The following is a 26,683-nucleotide window of genomic DNA, read 5'->3' as shown; positions in this document are numbered from 1 at the left end:
TCAGTGAATTAAATATTTTATTTAACCAGAGAGATTCATAGCATTGACCCATATCATTTTAACATGTCATCCACGCACAAAAAAATAAGAAGAGAGTCTACAATTTTTCATGTTAATTCTTCAAAAATCCAATATGCATTTCACATTTATAGCATATTTTAAATTAGGTACTAAAGTTGTCATCAAAAATAACTGATCTGTATTTACCTGTCATAAAATTTAAAGATGAAAAAAATAGATTCCCATACCTACATTGTTTCAAATGTATACCTGAAAGTTTTATAATAACTCTATCAAATATCGACTTTAAAAAAAAAAAAAGACCGGGGCCCTGTCTTTCTTTGTCATTGGCATACAGTGTATTAGTTTCAGGTGTATAAAATGGGGATTTGACATTCGTACACACTGCAGAATGGTTACCACAATAAGTCTAATCACCTACCACTTGTCACCTTACAAAGTTAATAGAATGTTTCTGACTATATGCCCCATGCTGAACATTACATTACCTTTTTATTTCACATCAAAGGGAAATTAACATTTAAAAATCCGTCCCACGGTCATCCTAGCTACACTTCCCGTGCTCAGCAGCCTCGCGCAGCCTCACGCAGCGTCAATAGCTTGTGGCTATTCCATCGGACAGCACAGCTCTGCTGGAGTTAGTGTACGCATCTATCTTCCAAACTAAATCAGACCACGTCTAATTTACCGCCTCTTCCCCATTGCCTGGTTTAAGGTCTGGCACGAAAATAGTGTTTTATGAAAGTTTGTTCACTAGATAAAGAAAAATAGATGTGGAAATCACATTAAAACAAGAATGTCCTTTGTAAGGAATATCAGTGGCACCCACAAGCACAGGCCTGCATGAAAACCCATTAAGCCCACGCACACTGGACTTGTTACCGATTCCTTTAATAATGAAAATGACTTCATGCATACGATTCCCCCTTTTCCTGCGCCTTCCCTGTTCTTTCCTCCTTCCGTGAACACATTTATGCGTATCCTTCCCAATGAGCACTTCATAATATGCTTCCACATCCTCCAGTTACTTTCTCTACCTAAGTCTTGCCTTCTTAAATTATTCTAAGCTTCTGGATAGAGACACCATTCCTTGTACTTTGTAACGATCATCACAGAAGGCTTAATGGCAATGCCAAAGTACAAGAATTTAATATATGACATATAATCAATTCTCAGATGCCTCCTTTTCAGTGAAGCCTTTCCTGATCGATCCTAGGAGCCCAACCTCTCAGCACGCACATTCACACCCCAGTCTCCGGAGAGCTGGGACCAGTGACCGCCCCCCCACCACTGTGTCAGTTTGTCTCTACGTGCTACAGTGTTTCACCCCCAAGGAGGTGGGATGATGTTTCCCATCTTTGTTGCAATAGCGCACATTACCTAGCTGCTGTGCTATCATCAGAACAGACCCTTCTGTTCCGTGCACCGTGGGTACCCTGGCAGGACGGGTGACGCTGAAGCAGGCACAGGCCAGGGAGTCCCAGGGCACTCTGTGCCTGGGGTGCCCTGGCAGAGGGGCTGGAGGTGAGGCAGCGTGTGGGACAGCAAGTCCCTGAGCTCTCCAAGCAGAGGAGGTCCTGGCAGGACAGCTGAAACTAAAGTGGGGTGCCAGAGAGGAGGAGGCTTAGGAGACAGGCAAAAACAGGTGAAGGAGAGTGGGAGATACAGGCTTCCAGTCAGGGGAATAAAAGGCACCACCTAGGGAATATAGTCAACGATAGCGTAATAGTGTCGTATGGTGACAGATGGCTGGTACACTTGTGGAGAGCGTAGCATGAGGTCGAATCACTATGCTGTACACCTGAAATCAATGTAACATTCTGTGTCAACTACACGCAAATTAAAAAAAATTTAATTTAAAAAAATGGACTCTTCTGTGGGTATTGCTTCCTGTCCCTATTGGCCACCTCCATCTCCCCTCGCCTGCCATGGGATTTAGCAACACACGACAGAGGAGAATCCTGTAAGTGTACAGATCTCCCTGGTCTTGTTAGTCGTAGCTCCCTCTTGACAAAAACTCTGATCAACTCATGCACAAGAAAATTTCGACAAAGGGAATCCTAGTAGGTTTACCTTTTATTCTAATGTTGCTTGTATAACAACAAAATAAACACGAACACAAAGATGTCTCCATGAATCAGCCGTGGGGTTCCTCTAAGTCTGTGTCGGTGATCTCTCTTGCTTGGACAGCTGTGTGATCGCATCAATCTCTGCAGGAGTGAACTTGGGGGTTAGCATCACAGCGTCATAATCAAATTCTTCGTCAAGTGAGAAGGGCTGGACTTCATCTCCGAGTGTCTGTAAAAGATAGAAGGAGAAAAATCCTACGATCGCTGTAAATGAGGAAAAAGTTGAAAACATAAACTCCCTATTAATATTTAATTCAACTTTTTTTTAGAACTTCAGCACTCTCCGCTGATTAAGCTGTTTTTAAGTAAAGGAATAAATTCAATTATTCAATTTGACCTAATTTAAGTCTCTTAATATGCCCCATTTGTACCATCCTGCATCGGAATGAATATCATTAACTAATTCCACCCACGGCAAGAATCAGAGAGTTTCTCTTGCACACATTCATTACATTTTTACCACTTGCAGTGTTAGGGCTCGAGGCATATGGAAAAACTAAGAGTTACATTAAAATGTGAGAAAATATACCTTGAGATTTGGATCAACCTTCAACACACCTTCACCATTTACTAAAAAAGACTTGTATCTATACAACAATTTTCAAGATAAAAATACTCTACACTTATCATACTTACTTCTTCAGATAATACTTGTAACTCTGCAGCCAATAACAGTGGGAATTAAAACACACACCATCTCCTAAAAAATTCTAGGATCTCTTTCTTCTCTCAAGAATTTTAAAAAATATTACAGAATTTATCTACAAGTCAGAGTAGCTGCAAAGCGGCACAATAATTCTGTACCTATTTATTCATAATCTGTGAGTTTAAAGACTTCCTAGAGGAAGGTAGATATTTTCCAATAAACAAAAAGAGAATACACATTAAATCACATTGTATTCACCTCTTAAAGAGCTGCTCTGAAAGCAAATGCTTTGTAATACAATAAAATTACCTGGCAGTTCTATGTAACTCTATGATATGTATGGCGATGCTAAAATAATTGAAAACTATGGTTTATGGAGGAATGAAAAAAAAAATGCCCTGAAGCTATAATCAGCTTTAAATATTCTTGCATTCAAGATTATCTCATTGAGTGGATTTTGCAATGTTCTCAAAAACAGACCATGTAGCTGAGAAACCATGTGCTGTTATTAAAGGTGGGGGGGGGGGACATGAAAAGTCGGTATCTCCTATCTGTTTGGCAAATTGCATCTTGTAGTTAGGTGTGCAGTGCTAATAGCAAAGATGTAGCCATCTACCATCCTTTCTAAGTAAAACCAGCAAGAGAACAGACTTCAGAGACTTGTTCATTTCCTCTGTATTTGGAACTGTCTGCAGGCTTTCCTGACAAAGGCAATGATGGGAGCTGCCACTGAGTGAGTTCCCACCTCATGTCTGCCCCAGTACAAGGAACAGGGTGGGTAACAGCAGTAATCTTCAAACAACCCCTCTTCTGAAGCTCTGAAAGGTTAAGTGACCGGCCTGGGGCTGTATCGTTAGTAAGGGAAAGAAGCAAGACTGGAACCCAGGGCAATCGGTTTCAGATGAAGCTTACCCTCTCAACAAAAACACCAGCAAAACTCAACCTTGGACTTCTCACTAAGCCAAGTCATAGATGGCTCTTGCGGAGAAAAGACCTTTTCCAAATAAGCTAAGTAATTCCCACGGTTTATCATAAAATCCATATCGAAGGCTCCATGTAACACCATGACTGTCTTGAAAAGAGCGTGCGTGCACAGGAAGCCAATCGGTTTACAGAGTGACCGATCTGTCCATTTTGGTCACTCTCTAAGATTACAATTATCTCCACAGTGGAAGTGACAGAGTGGTAATATGGCTAAGAACAGCTCAAAGGAGGAAACATAAACAGTCTTCTCCATCTCTACTCAGCAGGGAGCACTGTGGCTAGCAGGCCTGGCCACACCCCACCCTGAGCCGATTCCAACAGATCCTGGGAGAGGACCAGAAAGAGTCCCCTCTCTACCAGTGTATCCAGCCTGATGGGATTCTTGCTGCCCTTTTATGGCTGGTTCGAGGCCTGGCATCCACTTATCGGCCAAGTTTCAGGCTGCAAGTACCCACGTGGGTCCATCGCATTAGGAATTTGAACCATCGCCCCACCCCCAGCCTCTAAAACCTTACCTACCCTGTACCAGCCACTCTCTAGATGCAGCCACTTTGCTTTCACCCACCTCCTTCTGAGGCTGGAATGCATTTAATAGGAGACAAATCTCTTTGCTGTGCTAAAATCCCGGTGATACCAGACCATCCTCCTCACATTCCCTCTATACAACACAAACAACCCTCACATTCCCACCTCCCTCCCCTTTACTTGTTCACTCCATAAACACGTATTGAGTGTTTAATATGTGTTAGATACAGGGAACACGGGATGAAAATAGCAAAATCTGTGTCCACCAGGTATCCTCCCTTCAGGGAGAAGACAGAGCAAATGAACAATTTCTACATCGTGTGCCATGCTCTCCAACTGAGAAATGCAAAGAGGGGCTGCAAAAACATAGAGGGGAAGTGCTGAGGCTTACCTTACCCTCAGCTGGGCATTGCTACTCTCCAGAAAATCCCACTTGCCTCCTCATTCAACACCCAACTCATGACCCACCTCGTATTAGCAACCCAGAGAGAGAACAGCTTGTGTGCCGTACTTCTAGACTCTCTGCTAAGGGTTCACTCCCATGGCCCACTTAGCTCTACAAATGGCCCAATCCATCACACCCTTATTCCTCTGCCTTGTCTGAGGTCCCAACATAACTTGCAGCTGTAATATCCAACACTGTGGTACTAGAGATGTAGAAGTTTATCCTTAAGTAGAAAAATCTTGTTTTCCTGTAAGTTTTTTTTTTTAATACACTTAAATTTTTTCTGTTAAGGAGTATGATTCCCTTCATTGGTCATTCAGTATTAACCAAAACAATAGCAAGGAATAAAGGTTTTAGCTGGTCAATAAATCTGATGGCAACACGAGAGTTACTCATTTATAATACATTTAGAGTTACAAAAATACACCTAAAAATAGAAATTTCTTCACTTGGAAATGGAGTTATAATGGCAGCTATTGTTAAATTAACTCTCTAGGCAATCAATTCAGTGCTGAACTACAAAAGCAAGAAACCAAGAAGAGCAGTAATTTCATATTTGCAATGCCAAATGTAATGATATTCATGACATTTCAAACCATTTGAGGGTAGCCCTGTAATGTGGCCAGTATGTCCCTGATTCACAGTGTCAGAGGGGCGCCCTCCTGCGACCATTCAGTGACTTTCCATTCTTTCCACAAACTCTATGCGCCTATGAAATTCTAGACACTGCGATAGACACTGAGGATACAAAGATGAAGTCTTGTCTGACATCGGAGAGAAAGGAGATAGACATTTAACAAGTCAGTAGAGTTAAACGGAGTAAGTACAAACAGTATGTTGGGGGTGATGGGAATAGAGAAGAGACACCTAAACCCACTCGGACTATAAGGTACTGGGAAGGAATCAGAGACGGCTTCCTGGGAGAGTTGATATCCAAGCAGAATCTTAAGGATATTAGTTAAAAAGGTTGAGGGAAGAACTTTGCAGATAAAGGGAGTTCTAGTGAGCAGGACAAGGAAATAAGATGCCAAGTTTCACATGTAAGGATCTGCAAGTAGTTAAGTGTTAAGGGAGAGAGAAACAGGAGATGCCAGATCACGACAATCTTAGATGCTATTTATCCTAGATATGATGAAGTCATTGAAGGATTTCTTCAAAGAAAGGTAGATACTTGGTCATCCATGCATTTCAGGTAAATTCCTTCATTCCTTCAAATTTTAACCAAGCAACTACAATGAGGCAAGTGCTGGACGGACTGCTTTGTGAAAACCAGAAAGACGCCCTACCCTCATGGAGATTACATCCAGATGGGTTACTTTGAAGAGTAAGAAGAGGGTAGATTTGGAGTCAGGGAGACTAGTTAGGAGCCTGATAGAGCAGTCCAGGCAAGAGATAACGAAAACAGGAAGCTGACAGCAGAGATATGAAAATATAAGAAAGCAAAACTGGCACCACTTGAGGACTGATTTGGATTTGGAAAAGCAAGAATGCATGAAGTGAAGCAGGCAAAGAAAGACAAGTTTGGCTTTGGACATGTTGATTTGAAGGCACCCAAAGGAATCTAGATAGAGATATCAACAGGCCACTGAAAACCAGAACCTGAAGCTCCGAGAAAGGTCTGAAGCTAGAGATGTGGATTTGAGGACAGAAGCAGGAAAGGTAAAACCTAGAGAGGAAAATGGATCCAAGTATGTTAAATGGAAAGAAGTTTAGCACGGACCCCTGAGCAGTACCAACTCAGGGATGGATGGAGGGAAGCCCCCAAAGGAGGCAGGGAAAGAACAAAGAGAGAAATGTACAAAGAATCTGGGGAGAGCAGTAAAGTGAGAACCAGAGGACCATGAGGGTCAGGCACAGTAGAGCGATCCATTAGGGCGCCTGGGTGGCTCAGTCGGCTAAGCGACCGACTCTTGATTTCAGCTCACGTCATGATCTTAGGGGTGTAAGATCGAGCCCCATATAGCACTTCGTGCTGAGCATGGAGCCCTGTTTTTTCCCTCTCCCTCTGCCCCCCACTTCACTCTCTCTCTTTATTAAAAAAAAAAAAAAAAAGGACTGGAAAGTGTCCACTGAGATCTGGCAGTTACAGAGTAAGTGGTACCTTTATTCTGAATACATCCAGGCAGGTGACTAGAGCCAAGGACCTTCTGCAGGACACTGAATGAGGAATGAGGGGGAAAGAAGCAGAGTCAACGAGTGGGGTCAAGTCTCATAGTTACTGGAGTCTAGACGAGAACAGAGGGAGAAGAACGGACAGTAATCCAAAAGGGCCTGAGGTAGAGAGAAGGCTTTTTCCCTTTCCTTTTGTTTTGCTTCATTTCATTAAGGATGGGAGAGACTCGAACATGTTTACATGGTGAGGAGAATGAGGCAATAGAGAAGGAGAGAGAGAATGGCCCTGACCGTGTTGTTGTCGCAGATAAACACTCTCGGTGGGTAATGAGGTTTTTCTTTTATTTATTTGTCCATTCAGTATTTATTGCATGTCTACCATATGCAGATAGCACTGAACGCGGCACTACTTCCTACTTTTTCTGCTTTTTAATTAAGCTTATGAAGACACACATCAGTGAATTCAGAGTCCTCCAAGACAAGGACCACATTATGTAATCCAAAGCAGAGGTACACTGCAATTCAGAAGACATCACGGTGATCTTCAAAATGGTAGCTTTTAAAATGCAGTCAAGTTGCAATTCTACTTGTGTATTTCGGCTCTCAGCTACTGCGGCCCACGCTGGGAATTCTCTTCCTTCGAGTTAGGTTCGTTTCAGGGTTCTAAGCTGTACGACTCCAAGGCTTTGGGATTACAAACTGAAATTCTCATTTATTTCAAAGAGGAGAATGGATGCAATGGAAAACCAAATCCCCTGCTACTAAAAAGAAAACAACTGTGAATTAAGTTATTAACTTGTTATTTTTGCCTAAGGAGCTGAGAGAAATATGTGGATTTGAGGGGTCTCATTTCAAATCTAATTGAAATCTTTTCGTAGCCTCTCAGGGAATAGAATTTGCACAGTGTTAGAAAACGGCTAGTTTCCTTAAAATTGCTCATGTGACTCATTCAAAGAGAGACCCTGTTACCAGAGAAATCATTTTCATTCATAGTACCACACAGGCAAATTAGAGAAAACAGAACTAATGCTCAAATCAATAAGAGCAGCATTTAGCTGTAGGCTATCTGACAAAGTAATATAGTAAATAAACCATCTTTATAGGTGAAAAAATTTAGAGTCCCATTACGAACCAGAAAAAAAGGAGATCTCCCATTGAAATACCACCAAAGTTTCTTCTATGATTTGGGGTTGGGGGAAAAGGGTGGAGGAGAAACACACAATTTTTCATCTTCCCAATGTTACTATAAAGCTGTTACTAAATTCACTGAGACAGAATTACTAAGGCAACAAGTTATTCACAAACGGAAAGATGGAATGTCCTTGGCAAATGTCTGACTCTAAAGGGGAGATGCACATATATAAAACCCCAGTGACAAAATTAGGAAAAAATTTAAATTGGTCTAATCTGTATGAGGAAGTCAGAGCCTCTACTTAGAGGAGGTCAAGACATCCAGGATTCATTTTCATCTTTGAGACTGATATCACAGAAAGAAGTTACCATATTTAGCCCCAAATTGCCCCTTGGTTGGTCCTTACAGGATATATTTGCTAGAAATTGATTATTATGATGTTTTACTGGCAGTGAGTGCTTTAAAATAAGATTAACCAAGGCATAGTTGGTAAAGTATTAGGATTCTAGACAGTTCTGAAAAGTTTCTCTAACAAATCGTGGTCAGAAATAAAAATCCCAGCCAAGATAGTCTAGGTATTTGAAAACCAGCAAAAGCTCTCCATCTATGTTTTCTAAGTTTGCCAACACAAAATTTGTTCAGATCATTTTGATTCCAACATTTAAAAAATGTTCACATTTTCTGGGAAGAAATTGATATTTCTTTTCAAGATACAATCATATCCAAGGTTTTAACCTGCATTTTTTACTGGCTACTTGATGGATTCTAGGAATCATTCAGTTTTTTTTTTTTTTAACCCACCAATGGAAACGATTTTATAACAATTTCTATAATGGCACTAGGTGCCATGGCCACTGGCTGGTCCAGCAATTTGTATGGTCACAACTGAAGTCAAGAGCATGAACAAGTCTTTAAAAAGAAACTGATTCCTGCTAGAAATAACACTGCAATTTTAGTTTCTTACTACTTGGAGAAAGCAATCTGTAATTCAAAAAGCACATTGAAGAGTGGCTGTCCCCGCTACCAGTTTATCTGGTAGCCAATTCAGGGGTTTAATACAAGCCTGCAAGCCTCCCAGACACACTTCTGTGATGTCTGTAAACAAAAATTCTATGACAAAGAGGCAATTTAAAATGGGAACATGTGGATTACCTTTGACTGAACGACTGCTTCCATAACAGAATGTCTTTTTTTTCTTTTAAAGATTTTATTTATTTATGACAGAGAGAGATGGGGAGAGGGGAACACAAGCACACAAGCACTGGGGAGCTAGAGAGGGAAAAGCAGGCTCCCCGCTGAGTAGGGAGCCCGATATGGGGCTCCACCCCAGGACACTAGGATCATGACAGGAGCTGAAGGCAGCCGCTTAATGACCGAGGCACCCCCCCACCCCCCTCCTGGTAACAGAATATCTTTAAGTGATAAGATCTGTAGTACCTGAATGATCAAATAGGCAATCCCTAGGAGTTTTATGAGGAAGCAGTAATAAAGAGCTCTTCACAACTTCTTGTGCCTGAGACATTCTTCTGTTGGGAGTAAACATGGTGATCAAGGTCACACCCACCACCAGCAGCCTTAGTTAGTGCGTGTTTCTAACGTATGTGCAGAAGAGCTGCAAACAACGACAAATGATGACTTTCTAGGTGTGCCAGTGGGACAGGAAAGGCATGGCAGAGATTCCGTGCCCCCTGACTATGAAGCGCTGGGCTAGGTGACACTTCCCAGTTCCCCCCAGTGGCTGGACAGGAACATACGGTGAAGTGGTTGCCAGTGGAAGGTGAGCAGAAATGAAGTCCTGAGTCCTAAGCCCTGGGGAAATGTGCAGCTCCCACACTCTCCCCTGCTGCCCCTATAGCAGGACCGTGACCTGAGCTGGAACATTCATAGGAGGACAATGTCCTGAGGCACAGCAGAGATCCAGAGAGAAGGAATCTGGGCCCTGGGGAATATCTTTATTTGAGCAGGGAACAGAGAAAACACTCACTTTAAAGGCTTTCCATAGGTGTGTGGATGGCTCAGTCAGTAAAGAATCTGATTTTGGCTTAAGTCGTGATCTCAGGGTCCCAGGATTGAGCCCCATGTTGGGCTCCCACTCAGTGGGGAGTCTGCTTCTCCCTCTCCTTCTGCCCCTTCCCCACTCCCTGTTTATGTGTGCTCTCTCTCTCTCTCAAATAAATAAATAAAATCTTAAAAAAAAAAAAAAAAAGAAGAAGAAGAAGAAGGAGTTTTCCATAGACTGTTATCTGAGGGAAATAAAGTTCTATCTCCTTTTGGCCACTGACTTACTGTTGGGATTCTCTACAGCAACAGCTTGGCCTTACCTTAACCATTACAAGATGTTTATAGGACCTTGGATACAAGAGTAAAAAGCAAACGGCCAGTCCAGGCAATAAGAGAGAATCTATTGCATAGTCCCCAGATAACACTGTCCTGCAGCATGGTCTACGTCATGAAACAAAAATAGTTTCCACGTAAAGAAGACATAACTGCTCTCCGTGTTTAAAAGAAATCTGCAGCGGTGCCTGGGTGGCTCAGTGGGTTAAGCCTCTGCCTTCGGCTCAGGTCATGATCTCAGCGTCCTGGGAGCGAGCCCCGCATTGGGCTCTCTGCTCAGCGGGGAGCCTGCTTCCCCCTCTCTCTCTGCCTGCCTCTTGGCCAACTTGTAATCTCTCTCTCAGTCAAATAAAATCTTAAAGAAAAGAAAAGAAAAGAAATCTGCACATTAGAGATAGATGGCAGTCAGAGGGACAAGATTAAGCAACATGAATTCTAAATTTTTCCAAATCTAAGAAAAATAAAAAAGCACAAAGATATGGCAGCATTTCACTGAAAGGACAAGTTACAAAATCAAGGCAATTTCAAAACTGACTGAACTCCCTATGGATACCTCTTCTGTTTGCTCGTTGGCTCCTCTCCCAGCAGGCCCTGGCTTGACCCCAGGGGCGAAGGGCTGGGCCGCAGAAGGAATATAAGAAGGGACACGTGGGTAGAAGTCCTCCTCCACTTCCCCTGGAAGCAGCAGCAAGTCTGTTGGATACAAAATATTTCACGTGATGCTTTCATCAAGTTCACAATTGACCTACATCACCTAAAAGCCTACAATAATCAAAAGAATGAAGTAAAAATGCTCAAATAAAGTAGGTTCGTTGGAGACAATGCCTGCCCTCATTTGGGGATTTACCGAGAAGATTCCCTTTTCCATAAAATAGAAGTCATTTGTGCATTTATTTTTATCTTACTGTCTCAAGGTCACATTCGATCCAAAGGTTTGGGAGAAGGATTGTTTAGGGACTGACTTGATCATCCCTCTTACCCCCAACCCAATTTCTACCTCTGTAGGAAAATAAGGCAAGATGCTACCTTTGCCTCATTTTCCCACATTTTCCTGAGGGATGGAAAGAAAGGAAATGAAGTGCTGAATTCATCCTGTAACACTATGGCAAAAAAAAAAAATCATATATATATATATAAAACAGTGATGCCAGCAGGAAAGGACTTTAACTTTCAGCAGAAAAATGAAGTGCTCTGTCATATGCTGAATTCACGGTCTGATGTTCGATCCCACAAACAACTTGTTTCCAGCTTGTTTAGCACCATGACAAGAATTCAATAACCAATCTGGGTTTTCTGATCTGTCCGTTGTAAGTGGATCTGTGGCCTTATTTTTGCATGTGTGACGGAACATGGGGCATCACCATTAGATCTTCCACAGCTTTCTTTAAGGGAGACAAAAAAGAAAAACAAATAGAAGCACAACAGGCCTCCTCGTGGATCCGGGCTTTCATAGGACCAGAAGGGCTGCTGGAGGTGGCCAGGAACTTGCAGCTGTCTCAGGACCATGCTGCCTGCTACTCCACTCGATGATGATCCTAATGAAGACACTAATTAAGTTCTCAGTGGAAGTGATTAATGAACAACAGGCGTGCCTTGGCGGTTGCCAATGGCAGCATATATAGGGAGATAATTAAGCCGGTATTGATATTCAAAAACTGAAACTTACTTGAAATACGTCTCTCACAACTGCAGATAACACCAGCACAAAAACATGTTAATTACAAAATTCTTAGGACTCCAGCAACAGAACATGGTCAGCCTAGAAACTGAACCTGTGAGTGGGTAGGGAGATCGTGAAGAAGATACTTCTACTATGATTCATTATTGGATCCTTAAAATATGACCAAATTAGAAGAAATAAAAACAACAGTCAACACATATAGGAGCTGACATTTTATAGGCATCAGTTGAGCTCATCCTCCCAAGGATGCTATTACTTCCCATTTCATAGGTAAGGAGCTCTGAGCAAGAGAAGCAACCTTGTTCAAGGGGCCACAGCTAGAAAGTGTCAAAGCCGGGAAGTCGGGCAGCAGAGCCCATACTCTGCCCACATGTCACATGATGAACTTCTTTTATTTATTTATTTATTTATTTTTAGGATTTTATTTTTATTTATTATTTGAGAGAGAGAGAAAGAGACAGAGTACATGAGAGGGGAGAGGTCAGAGGGAGAAGCAGATGCCCCACTGAGCAGGGAGCCCGATGCGGGACTAGATCCCGGAACTCCAGGATCAGGACCTGAGCCGAAAGCAGTTGCTTAGCCAACTGAGCCACCCAGGTGTCCCCGTGAACGTCTTTATATTTTTACTTATTTATTTATTTGTTTAAAAGATTTTATTTATTTGACAGACAGAGATCACAAGAAGGCAGAGAGGCAGGCAGAGAGAGAAAGGAGGAAGCAGGCTCCCTGCTGAGCAGAGAGCCCGATGCGGGGCTCAGTCCCAGAACCCTGGGATCATGACCTGAGCCGAAGGCAGAGGCTTTAACCCACTGAGCCACCCAGGTACGCCCCCAGGAACTTCTTTTAAACAAGCAATTTCATTACATAAATTATTTAAATTTATCAGATTATACAACCAAACTCAGAGACAAGGAATGTCACTGCCATAGCACATTAGCAAGGTTAGTCAGTATTAAGTACACATAAACATTTTATACCCAGAAGCAATGTTTTTAAACTCAGTAAGGCTGATGGAGAGGTTGGCTTTCTAAGATACCTATTCATGAGCTCCAACGCACCTCCCTCATTGAGCTCCCTGCTGTAACTGCCTAGGACTGACACAAGCGTGGTCAGGGGCCTGCCAACAACAAAGGCAAGCAGAGAAAACCTCTTCATGGGAAAACCAGTACCTCTGAGATGACCGGCTGAGAGCACAAAACATCAGTTCAGACGTGAATCAAAATCAATTCTGCTTTCAGAGCTATCTAAAATGTGACTGACGATATTACGCAGTGAGGAGGACACCTCTCAAATTCCTGTGCTGAAGCTCGTTGCCTCCCCGATATGTTTGCAGAGAAGGGAGGATTTTCAACAAAAATGGTTTCTTTCCTAAAGATTTTACTGCCATGGAAACAATTCCCTCAAAACAACAAGATTCAGTTTCCCCTACACTTCAAATTCTTGCCGTTTGTTTTTTCAGTGTAAAAGCAAAATGCACAAACGCGTATTCACCAACGTCTGACACAACACCTGACACACAGCAAATTCTCAACAGATACTTGAGACGGGAAATGAATTCCCGCACTTCCCCTTCTAAACCGAACAGTAAGTACCAAGAGTTACCTGCTAGGAAGACACTGTAGATGTCTATATAGAGTCCTCACCCTCAAACACTAAATTCTGTTATAGGGGTAAGATTTTCACACATACAATCAATCAGAGAGTGATCAAGAGTAAAATTGAACAGCATTAGCCCTACAGAGGATGGATTTATAAAAGAGTGACACTAATATGTACAGGGATAGTCTGGTAAGATGTACTTTATGAAGAAGACTACCTTATCTTTCAGCCATTTTAAAATCACGCATCGGTTTATTTATACACTCACAGTGTCTCAGAGAGAAAAATTATTCTATTCATTGGTGGGGGGAGGGGAAATGGAATGTCTGAAGTCCTTTGTAAAATTCTCCAAAACTGAAATGCTTTATTAAACTTAACTTGTTCTTATTTTTTTTAATTTTTTAATTTTTTAAAAAAGACTTTATTTAGTTATTTGACAGATATAGATCACAAGTAGGCAGAGAGGGAGGAGGAAGCAAGCTCTCCACTGAGCAGAGAGCCTGATGCGGGGCTTGATCCCAGGACCCTGGGATCATGACCTGAGCCGAAGGCAGAGGCTTTAACCCGCTGAGCCACCCAGGCGCCCCTTAACCTGATCTTATTAACTGCTGTTTCTGAAACAACCAAAGGCCTTGTTTTCATCTTAACTACACACCATTATTTTGGCTGACGTACATTGCACAGTCCAGCCCTCTCTCAGAAGTGAATGTTCGTGTTCCATGGCAAGCCTGGTTGAAAACACTCCCATCTCTTCTTTCTCACTCCATGATAAGAATGTCAACATTTACAAACTATGTGTTTATGCCATTTGTATTTCTGTATGAAGTCAATAATCAACAGTCAAAAGCTATAATCAGATAATCTAATATAACATTAAAAAGTAAGCAATCTACCTGATATCTCATAATTTGGACAACAATATTTAATCTGAGTGGCATATTTATAAAAATTAACCAATCTGTTCCTTTGTTGCTATGTAGAAATGGCCAAAATTTTCTGAAATTTTGGGCCCTCCCCAAAACTAAAAAGAATATAGATAAGAACTGTATTAGTAAATAAGGCCTCTTCAGCACACGGTTTTTTGTTATGATAGTCCATCTCACTGGTTCTTTTTCTTCAAAATTTTTGAGGACCCCAAAGAGCTTTTGTTTATGTGGTTTATATCACTCAATATTCATCATATTAGAAATTAAAACTGACAAATTTGCAAATATTTATTTATTGAATCACTGACAATAATACCATTATATGTTGAAATACATATTTTTATGAAAAATCTCTTTCTCAAAAACAAAGAAAATAGTAAGGAAGAAACACTGTTTTACATTTTAAAAATTTTGTAAATGCCTTAGGAGAAAAAAAATCTAGGTTTTATATTTGCTTCTGCATTCAATTTTGGAATATGCTGTTTCAGTTGAAGTAAATGAAGAAAATCTAGTCTTCACAGAAATGTAGTTGGAAAAGAAAGGAGTACTTTGATAGTCTTTTTATATAATTGTGGATATTTTTCTTTGATGCTATACCAGATCTTGACAAACGATAAAGTTTTAAAAAATAGTTTCAGTGTGCAATCTGAAACTATTTCAGTGAATTTTTCATACTGTTACATTAAAATTCATTGGTCTATCTTACACACTGAACAGATCTTTCTCCTATGCATAATTTTGTAACATCATAAATTGGTCATTTGGAAAATACTGGTTCACTGTTTTATGTAGGTCTTCCAAATGTTGACACATTTCATTATATAGTATAAGGATCACATTAGTTAACATCACCAATTTTATCAGAATAGTCATCAAATATTGGGAAGCTGTCAAGCTCACAGGACTGGATACAAGTTTTCCAAAAATGAATTTTCACTTGATCTACTGCCAATTTTATCATTGGCAACGAATATTACCAGTGTTTCTCTTGAAGGGACAGGCTTGCTTCTTTCATTCTGAGAACTATAGTTTGTCTGTCAGTCATTCTTTTAAGTAAAAATGTTATTCCATGAAAGTAAGGGGCAAAAAAGAACTCGTTCAGCACACCATGCAATCACACAAGTGTTTTCCCATGAGACAACCAAGTATGGCAGAATGCCCCAGAAGTGCTTTGTGCATACCTATGGTTTCAGAACATAAAATAGTAAAAAGGGTGTATTCAAGAATCAAGATTTAATAAAATTAATAATTTTTACCAATTCATCAAGAACATGTTCAATGGAAAATAGCACTCATTTTATTTTATTTTTTTAAGATTCTATTTATTTGTTTGAGAGAGAGAGAGAGAGAGAGCGAGAGAGCACCAGTGAGGGGTAGGGCAGAGGGAGAGGGAGAAACATACTCCCTGCTAAGCACAAAGCTTTCCCTAGGAGTTTCCCTAGGAGTTCCTAGACCACATCCCCAGGGGTCTACTGGTCTACCTAATACCATCTAACCCTCTGATCAATAAAAATAATAAAGCTAGATAAGTTACCAAAAAATCAACTATTTAAAGGCATTGGTGAGGGGCCCCTGGGTGGTTCACTGGGTTAAGGGCTCTGCCTCCAAATCAGGTCATGATCCCAGGGTTCTGGGATCGAGCCCAGCATCAGGCTGTCTGCTCAGTGGGGGTCTGCTTCCTCCTCCCTCTCTGCCTGCTTCTCTGACTACTGGTGATCTCTGTCTGTCAAATAAATAAATAAATAAAGGCATTGGTAAGCTACCAGGGTAACCAGGGTAGCCTAGGACTTGAGTGGCCAAGATCCCAGAGAGATGGAAAGTACCGAGAAGGGAGTCCAAGAGTCTAAGATGCTTTTCAACTCGTGGCATTTACTGATTTTCAAGGAGAAACTGAGAAGCCAAAATAAAGATGAGAGAAGCTAAGAAGCTCAGAAGCTTAGCAGAATTGCCAACAGAAATCATAGTGTTATGAAGAAAAAAATTAGAGTTCAGGGTCTCCAAGAAGGCGATGCTATGATTTACCTTGAAGGGCCACACCCTAGAAGTAAGCAAGAACTAGAAGGAGAGCAGCCCCCACAAGGCCTTGACCCCAGTCCTAAATCAGCCCAATCCCAGACTGGATGAAGGTGACCTTTTACTACTCTAATTGCTAGCAAAATGTTGAACAAAAGCTATGCTAGAAAAAGATAACATCATCCAGTCCCTATATATTCTATATGCTATGTTCAACATTTAAACAAAAATTACCACATATACAAAGACATGAAATCAAAAGGAAAATGAATAATATAAATAGACCCACAGGAGATCCCAGGTATTAGCATTATAAGACATGAACTTTAGGGACACCTGGGTGGCTCCAACATTTAAGCATCTGCCTTTGGTTCAGGTCATGATCCCAGGGTCCTGGGATCAAGTCCTGAATTAGGCTCCCTGATCAGTGGGGAGCCTGCTTCTCCCTCTGCCTGGTGTTCCTCCTGCTTGTTTTCTCTCTAGCTCTCTCTCAGGCAAATAAATAAATAAAATCTTTAAAAAAGAAAAAAAAAGACATGAATTTTAAAATAACTGACTAATATGTTCCCCCCAAAATACATTATAAATGGAGAATTCCACCACAGAACTGAAATCTCTCAAAACAGATATTCTAGATCTCTTTTAAAAGCTAAAATAACTGAGGGGCATCTGGATGGCTCAGTTGGTTAGACCTTGGACTCCTGATTTTGGCTCAGGTCACAATCTCAGGATCAAGAGATCAAGCCCCACACTGGGCTCTGCACTCAGTAGGGAGTCTGCTTAGGATTCTCTCCTTCTCCTCTCCATCTGCCCCTCCCTGCCCCTAGTCTGTCTCTCAAAAAAAAAAAAAAAAAAAAAAAAAAAAGCTAAAATAACTGAAATATCCATGGCTTTTAACAGAAGACAGACATAATTGAAAAAAGAATTAGTAAACTAGAAAACAGATGGTAGAAATACTTTTTTTTTTTTTTTAAGATTTTATTTTTTTACTTGAGAGAGAGTCCATACAAGTTGAGGGGAGGGACAGAGGGAGTGAGAGAGAAGCAGACTCCCAACTGACCAGGCAGCCTGATGTGGGGTTTCTATCTCAGGATCCTGAGATCATGACTGAGCCACCCAGGCATCCTGATGGTAGAAAATATTTTAACTGAAGCAAGAAAGGAAATTAAAAAGGATGGAAAATGCAGAAAAGAACATAAAAGATAGATGTATGGAATATGGTGAAAAGATCAAGGCACAAGTAATATATGAAAAGATAAGTGCTGAGAATTTCCCAATATGTATAAGAATCTCTAAAAACCCCACACAAAATAAATTCAAATTAAATAACACCAAGGCACAGTGAAAGTACTAGAAAAACAAAAGAGAAACTTATAAAAGCAGAGAAATGAGAGGGAAAATATGTTATCATCAAAGGAACAACCAACAGATTGACATCTGGTTTGCAACAATTAATACCAAAAAGAACAGATTATCATCTGTAAAATACTGAAAGAAAACAATTACAAACCTAGAATTCCCAACTGAGCAAAAATAGTGGGCAATGAAATAATACAATAATAGCTGATTAATCTAAAATAAGCAAGAAATGAGGGGAGAGGGAGGCATAAAACTGGCAGGACAAATAGAAAACAAAATTATAAGGTACTAGGTATAAAGCCAAAGGTATCAGCAACTACATTAAGTGTAAATGAACTAAATAAAAGACAAAATTTTAGAATGTGTGTGTATAGATGCATACATATAAACCATACATTGCTTTCAAGGGACACATTAACACCTATTTTGAGAAAAAAAATGCACAATAAATAAAAATGGAAGTGAAAAGGAGGAGAAGATAGTGATGATGAAGGAAGACTTACTTCACTGGGTGGGGCTGGCATTGGACAGTGACAATAAATCATAGCTCTCTATCTTCAAATATAGAAACAAAAGAGGAATAAACACAGAAGTCAGAAAGATGAGGATTAAAACATGAGCTTTACAACTAATAGACCTGAATTTGAAAACAGAGCTTGTCCAGCAGTCACATTTGGGCTTCTTATGTATCAACCTTTCCTACAAGTCTAGACCATGGGATTCCATTTAACAGGAAGTCCACACAGCTGACACGGATCCATCCAGGTATAAGAATAGCTTCCCTAGAGCTCTTCAAGTCAGGCTTCAGAGAGTAATGCCTCCAGATGTCTGCCTAGAGTTGGTTCCCAGCCTCAGCTGCATAGGAGAATGACCTGAGAAGCTTTAAATATCAGACTACTGAAAAAGAATCGCAAAGGCAGGACTTAGGTATCTAATTTTTTTTTAAGTGTTTCTACTGCGTCTCTAAGGTTGAAAACCACTGAATAAGGTAGGCATTGGGCCGCCTGAGGTGTGTCTACTATAAGAAAGATGGCACAGACACAGAGGAGAAGACATACATCTTCCAAAGAGCATGAACCTAAAAGAAGAAACAAAGGGGCTGATCCATAAATACATAGTTTCTTTTCCCAATTTCTCTACATAGATAAAGTCTTACATTTCCCTTGGGGAGAAACGGGCAGAGGATTTGGAAAGGGCAGAAGTATCTTCCCAGTTCTGTGCTCTTCTCAGGAATGGAGTTCAAGTTTCCTTGTATAATTGTGAGGCTCGGGCAACTGGTTTGCCCTTGTAGTGGATGTGACTTTCAAGCTAGGCCTTCATAGAGAAATTTGCACATACAAAAAATTGGAGGAACAGGAAAAAAAAATGGAGGAAGAGTGGATGAAGGAGAATTTGGAAGGAAGGATTTTTTTCTCTCTCAAGATGTTTTCAGTGATCTTCTGGGCAATGATAGAATAATTTTTTTTTTTTTAAAGTAGACTCCACACCCAACATGGATGCCAACATGAGGCTTAAACTCAACACCCTGAGATCAAGACCTGAGCTGAAATCAAGAGTCAGATTCTTAAGAGACTAAGCCACCCAGGCATCCCTGAAAGAATGATTTTTAAAGTACTATGTATAAAATAAGAAAAATACCTAAATTACAAGTTGGCTGAAATATGTCTTTCTGAGCTCAGGACCTTCAGCGACTCATTCTTTATATCGCAGGCTCTCAGCATTCTCCGATCCTACGGACAAATTGAAGTTCCCCTGCCATAGGTTCTCGTGACACGCAGAACAATTTAGAAACCTGTATTAGTGATTATCTGGTGAATGTCTGGTCAATGAATTCAATGAGGACAGAAGCCGGATCTGCGTATTCTTCATTAGATTCCAGGCTCCGGCCAGCGTTGTTCCAGGTCTGTCGAATAACAGTCCCAGGCCATTCACTGGCAGCAAAAGCAGCTCGAAGTTGCAAATAAGGAAAGAATTTTTTTTAAAAAAAGAGGTGGTTGGGGACTTCATTAGAATTGGGAGTATCAGACAGCTTGAAAATGAAAATCAAATAAGGTTGCCAGTCTTTGCACAGGGCTGAGTTGCCTGTTCTCACCCAACATGATCCGCCACAGTGTAAGCACGCCTGCCACCAGTCAAGTGACCTGTATAAGGGGCACCTGGGTTGGCTCAGCGGGTTAGGCCTCTGCCTTCAGCTCAGGTCATGATCTCAGGGTCCCGGGATCAAGCCCGGCATTGGGCTCTCTGCTAAGCGGGAGCCTGTTTCCCCCTTTCTCTGTCTACCTCTCTGCCTACTTGTGAACTATATCTCTTAAGTAAATGAATAAAATCTTGGGAAACAAAAAAAGAGAGAGACCTATATAAGACAAGATGATTCTAGAATAAGACCTCAAAAGACCATCTCCAAGCAGTCAATTGCACTCAGCCAGGGCACCTGCTCGGCCGAATAAGGGGAAAAATAAATAAAGATGACCAGAAGATTCTTCCTGCTCTAACGCCTCAGCATAATAACCAACACCTATTCCAAATAATCATTTTTCTGGACAATAGTCTGGGGCATGACAGTAACCATGAGGTTAACTACCTGACCTTGAATTCAAAGGAGGAAAATGTGGTTAATTCGATGTCAAATAAACACAGGGCACCAAACTCCCTGGTAAATGCTACCCTCAAACAACTGCTCAATTCAGTTGCACTGCCTTGGCTCTTCTGAAAAACCATCTCTGCCGGGGCCGCCCAAATGATAAGCCAAATCCTAGGAAAGAATCATGCTCCTGAATCTTGGGGAATATTTATGAAAGCAAATACAGGGAACAAATAAATTCAGTGATAGAAAAACAATACCCAGCTCTCTTCCACGTTGCCCTGGGCAAATCTGTTGCTTAAACAATAACAACAGGATCTAATCAGTAAACCTCTCGGCTGCCAAAATTATACAAGCAACTTGCCTATTTAAAATGTCACATTTCCCCATCTGATATAAATATCTGCCGTCTGCTCACATTCCTAAAGTGTAATACAAATTAGGCCCAAACTAAAATCTACCGTGGCACAAACTAATTTTTTTTTCCCTTTCAAATGACCTAGATCTTGCATTATAAAAATTGTGAAGCCCTGGTGGTCTTTTCAGTAATTGGAATAGGTCAATGAAGCCTGGGTTGCTTTTCAGCCCCGCCTGTCCACATTATTTTACACATGGGATAGGCTTGACTAGCTCATTCTCTCTACAGAGACCTGGTTCAGCCTCAGCAACCTCTTATACAACACCACAGCAACACTGCCTGTTATCTGATTGCTGGGAAAATCATAGTAGTGAGCGTTTTTTATGCTACTGAATAGATCTGGTAATAAAACAAAACAAAACCAAAAACCACACAACTTGAAAAATATTTTTTAAAAAAATGTGGAAATAATGGAAAAGGTAAAAAGGCTAATCTGAAGACTAATATAACTATAATCAGATTTGTTGCCTATGTAGGTTTATGCCAGTATACAGATTTTCTCATTAATGCCAGGAAGCAAGAAATGTAAGCCATGAAAAAATACCCAACCTGTACACTTTGGTGCCTTCCTATAAAATTAAATTTATATTGCAAATGTACTACATGCAGACCAGAACCATTTGTCTCCAAGTGTCTTCCTTGGACACAGCTATATCACGATCCCCTGGGGTAGTGGTAAAAAATGCTGTCACCAAACACCTTCTGAATTAGACTCTCTCTTAGGAACAGGACCCAGGAATCTGCATTTTCAACATCTCCTGTTCCCCTCAAATAGTGTGCTTGCTTTGCAAACCCAGCTTCCTGATAAGTCCTTAGCTATCCCTTCTGATCCAATCGGACCCCCTAAGCTGCTTACATAGAGAAATTCAGAGCTGCCTGGGGTTTTACAGTTAAGAGAACCTCTCCCTGGAGCTTGTGATTCCTTTAGATCTCTGATCTCACTTGAACCAAGTTAAGTAAGGAAAAATTCCATGCAAAGTCTAGTGGTTAATAGAGGGCAGAAGAAACAATACTTTCAGTGGAGTAATGTGATGTTTGGAAGCTGAATAAAAATGTTAACTGCTTCCAATCTCGAAAGCCTCTCAAATTCGGGCAACCAGAGAAGCCAGAGCCATTCCCAAACCACCACCACCCAGCACTGTCACTTCTGTGTGATTATAAACAAATCACCTTCCCTAATCATCAACACCAGCACCCATGTTTGTGATTACCTAAAGCCTATAACCAACAATTCAACACCAGCAACCAAACCCCCAAGGAAAATAGCCCCTTCCCTAATATTCACTATCAACTTTGAGATATTCTTGCACATTAAATTAGGAATGAGAATTTTCAAAACAAACAACTCTAATTTTGAACATATTTCAAAGGTCTTTTGAGCAACAAAGGATACCTATGTTTACACAGTAATGTCAAGCAGGAAAGGAAAAAGGCCTCATATGCATAAACATCATTGGACTGGCATTAAGCCTCCCCCAGTCCAGCTCAACTGGAAAAAACGCCCCAAAGAAACATTTACAATATGTCTTTACTCTTTAGTGTTTGGCTTATCTGTTTAATAAATACTTATGAAAGTCAAGATTTTGATTTTATTTTTTATTTTATGATGAGTTCTGCTATTTTTATGATCAATTGCTATATGATGTTATCTCTCAATTTACACGGCACTTCTAAGATATAAAGAGTATGACTCAAATGGCGCTCCTTGAGAAAATTATCCAAAATTCAACCATGTGGAGGCATGTCGGGGGAGGGGGGCACCTTTATTTCATTTTAGACCAAAGACTTCACAACCTTCATCATGCTTTGACCTTTCGGCTGAAATCTTTGTTACTGAAAAAGAAATCGCAGGACTGTAGTTTTCCCTAAGTCAGGGAAGGCGCAAGTAGGGCTTGCCAAAAAGAAAAAAAAAAGAAGAAAAAGCTATCTAAAAGTCTTACTTGTAGTTTCTGGAAAGAGGTCAAGCAGTATAGATAGAGGAAACAGAAAGCATACCCTTACTCATTTGGGGCTGAGTCTCTTCATCCACATCCAAATCTTCTAAATCTAGGAAATTGTCTACCTAGAAAAGAATTAACATCATTGTTATGTATATTAGACCTAATGAAAAAGTGCAATTAAGAATCAATGAATCCACTTCCACAGCATTCAAAGTGTGCAACTGAATCCACTTTTCTCATTAACTTTTGAGTCCCAGCTAAAGGTCTTTGTGTTCACTGTGGTTTCCCAGAGATATCTGAAAGAAGCAGTAAATTTGGAAGTTGGCCTGGATTTCGTAGGCACCATAGTAAGATCTCTATACTGAAAGGGAAAGAACAGTCTGAGGAGTTTTTTGAAAAGGGACTCTCCCAGGATATATACCACCGCCGAGACAGTCCAAAACAGTCTCTACTTTTTGTTTTCGTTTTATTGCTTTTGCTTCTCAAGCAAATGATGGTGGTGGGTCTGGCTATTACCATAATGGGCTTTTCACTCTACAGAGTCAGAGAGAAGAAACTAAAGAAAGCAAAAGAGAAAGGCTCATTCGAAACAAAAATCATCCTGCCCCAGGTAAATCACAAAAGAGGTGAGTGGGACCAAAAATCAAGTGTTCTTTCTTTCCAGCAAATAAAACTGAAAATTACTTCAAAGGTAAAAAGCAGAGCAAATGACCTTTACAGCCACAATAGCAGCATTTCAATGAAAGACTATTCCACGTGGAATACTGCTTTCCACAGCAAGCTGACAACGAGACATTTCATATTAACAAAATGGTAACATTTCAGACACGAACTAATTCATCTCAGGTGAATATCAAAGAGTGTAAATAAGAAAATGATTTCACCACCGGCACAAAGGAGACCTAGCAGAGTAAAGGCGTAATGTCGAAATGCCTTTTATGCTCATGACCTAAAACGTGTTCATAACAAAATACCATAAAATTACAAATTTAGATCTCCTAAGTGGAATTCAAAACATAGCCTAGGTCTTTCTTCCCCTAGCTCTACACCCCAGACCACGGCTCTTACATACGAATTACAAATGGTAGCTTCCATTGCTTGCACGTACATAACTGCAGTTCTTTCCTGGCATCCAAGTGACAGCAAAAATTTATCTTCCCCACGATGGTTTTAGTGCCAAAACTGCTAAATTGTCATTTCTCTTGATGGTGTATGTTCAGGGTGACTGGAGTCATGTTTCTGTACTCAAGAACCCATTCCATTTGCTAAGCTTTGAGGAAGAAAGATCTGGAACCCAGCCAACTGAACGTAGTTTAAGATATTTAAACACCAATTAAAAATCATATATATATATATGACAGAGAGAAAGACAAAATCTGCTAAATTCTCCAATTTTGTATGAGTGACAGCAAATGGGTCCTTTGGGATTTTTTGTTTTGTTTTCAATTTTTTGTATTCTTTGCCATGGAAGAAAACTGAATCATCCCTTACCTTCACCTTTCCAGCCCGATTCAGATCACCTTGAAAGGAACTGCCAACTTTTTGGCCTTCATCTATCACTATCTGAAAAAGAAAAAAAAAAAAAAAAAAAACAGTGAGGACATCTTGATGAGAAAATGAAACAACCAAAAATAAAGGAGCTGATCTTGTAGCCCTTCAGGCAATAAAACTCCCCTTCCGGTTTTTGTTAATTAGCTATGCATGATGGACCAGATCCACTAAACCATAGTAGTGGTCAGGGAATAGTTTTCAGGAGGTCTGACTTCTACTTGTGCTTGTAGACTCATCCACAGAATAACCTAGAGTAAATTACTTAACCTCAGTTTTCTCATGTGTAAAATAGGAACACTCCCCACCTCATTACCCCACCCCCCATCCCACCCCAATGCACCTCTCAAGGACAAACCAGAGAATGCTAATACAACATTTTCAAGTTATTAGGAAACAATATCATTGAACAATTCATTGCCTCTCCACATGCTGGTTAAAGACTCAACAGAAAATGCCTCTCCAACTGCCAGCAATAGCCAGTATAAAGTGAATCCTCTAGGGGGAAAAAAAAAGTTCTAACAACACCCGGGTGGCTCAGTTGGTTAAACATCTGCCTTTGGCTCAGGTCATGGTCCCAGGGTCCTGGGATGGAGCCCTGCACCAGGCTCCCTGCTCAGCTAAGAGCCTGCTCTCCCTCTCTCTCTACTGCTCCCCCTCCTTGTGCTCTCTCTCTCTCTGTCAAATAAATAAATAAAATCTTTTAAAAAAAGAAAAAGTTCTGGTCCCATAATCATTTCATTGGATGTTAAGTTCTGGAATTAAAACACTATAGGCCTCTGGCATACAGAAACACTTTTCTAACACAGAGACTTTTGTTCCCTCATATGAAACCACATCTCACATATAATTTTGTCCACGATAACACAGGAAGACATGATGAGCTAGAAAATAGAAAACTGGGGCACCTGGGTGGCTCAGTCCTTAAGTGTCTGCCTTCAGCTCAGGTCATGATCTCAGGGTCTTGTGATCGAGCCCCACATTGGGCTCCCTGCTCAGCAGGAAGCCTGCTTCCCCCTCTCCCACTCTCCCTGCTTGTGTTCCCCTCTCGTTGTGTCTTCTATCAAATATAAATAAAATCTTAAAAAAAAATAAAAGAAAGAAAGTAGAAACTCAAATGTTGTAAAAAATACAACAGCTTCCACTAGGGTTCCTTGAAAATTAAAAAACCATAGCTAAGGAGAATATAAATATTGTCTATTAAGTCTTAAAGATTAGGAAGAGAGCATCCAATATTTAATAACAAAATGTTGGAAAAAATAAGATAACAGATTTTACTTTAAGAGATGAATCCAGAGCAGATAATAGAAACTCCCATTTAACACAGAGAATTATAAAAAGCAATTCTTTTGTCCAAAATAGAGGACAAGCTAAAATATGTAAATAATTACAAGAATTTTTAGATGGCAGTTCCTTAAAGGAACTTAAAAACTTGGGGTTAACCAAGTTACCCTCATAAACACTGGCTGCTGAAATCATAAAATGTAATGACGATTTTGGGGGTGCCTGGGTGGCTCAGCCAGTTAAGTGTCCAACTCTTGGTTTAAGTTCAGGTCATGATCTCATGAGTCCTGGGACTGGGCTCCACATTGGGCTCTGCACTTTGTAGGGAGCCTGCATGACCTCTGCTCTTCCCCCAACTCTCACTATCTCAAATAAATAAATAAATAGATCTTTTTAAAAAAGGAAAAAGAAATATAATAATGACTCTTAATAAAGTTTCCCAATGGCACTCCTTCCAGAATTAAGAATCTGAGTTACTGATCCAATAACTGTCCAATGTTTCTTATGTTTTTACAGTTTCTTTCTCTTTTTAATTCATAAAGAATGCTCTTTTTCCTGTTTCTATAAATGTGCTATGACATTACCTGTTCGTCTTCTGAACATTGTGATGAAGTATGAAGAAAGACAGCTTTGTTTCTAAGATGATGATCATTTGGTTCATTTTCATGAGCAAATTTTACTGAAGGAAATACGTTTTCTGAAGAATCAGTTCCAAATGCTCCTCGTTTGGTCACATTATCCTCTGAAATGAAAGTTACACATTAGAAAATATACAAACACCCAGTCTTGCTTATTTTGCATTTCCTGAGTCTTTCTTCCAAACAATAACAACAACACATGCTCTTCAAAGTCTACAAGCAGAATGTTTGAGATACTGAGCACTCTGAACTTTATAAAATTTTTTCTAAAAATGCATAGAACGATAACACTATTTCATTCACTTTTCAACAAATACTAAGTGCTTACTATTATACCCAGCACTGTTCTCAGCCATTGTTAAAAGGTC

At 40.3% G+C, this 26,683-nt stretch overlaps 1 protein-coding gene across 5 annotated transcripts in view; it reads right to left on the bottom strand.

The window, feature by feature from the left end:
- IFTAP (intraflagellar transport associated protein) overlaps window positions 1-26,683 on the bottom strand; it is a 67,272-nt gene continuing 40,589 nt past the window's right edge. For 2 of the 5 annotated variants that reach the window (XM_059140064.1, XM_059140076.1), the window contains 5 exons: window positions 26,262-26,419; window positions 24,337-24,408; window positions 22,901-22,967; window positions 10,882-11,021; window positions 2,080-2,319 (listed from right to left, as the gene is read on the bottom strand). In XM_059140064.1, coding sequence (XP_058996047.1) covers window positions 2,176-2,319; window positions 10,882-11,021; window positions 22,901-22,967; window positions 24,337-24,408; window positions 26,262-26,419 — 581 coding nt within the window. In that variant the 3' untranslated portion in view covers window positions 2,080-2,175. Of the gene's footprint in view, window positions 1,823-2,079; window positions 2,355-10,881; window positions 11,022-22,900; window positions 22,968-24,336; window positions 24,409-26,261; window positions 26,420-26,683 lie in introns of those variants that run through there. The other 3 variants (XR_009345952.1, XM_059140082.1, XM_059140091.1) reach the window with 3 other exon arrangements.

This window comes from Mustela lutreola, chromosome 1 (assembly GCF_030435805.1).
Source record: "Mustela lutreola isolate mMusLut2 chromosome 1, mMusLut2.pri, whole genome shotgun sequence".
NCBI lineage: Eukaryota > Metazoa > Chordata > Mammalia > Carnivora > Mustelidae > Mustela > Mustela lutreola.
Note: the sequence above shows the minus strand (reverse complement) of the source record. Positions and strands in the feature narration are given on the sequence as shown.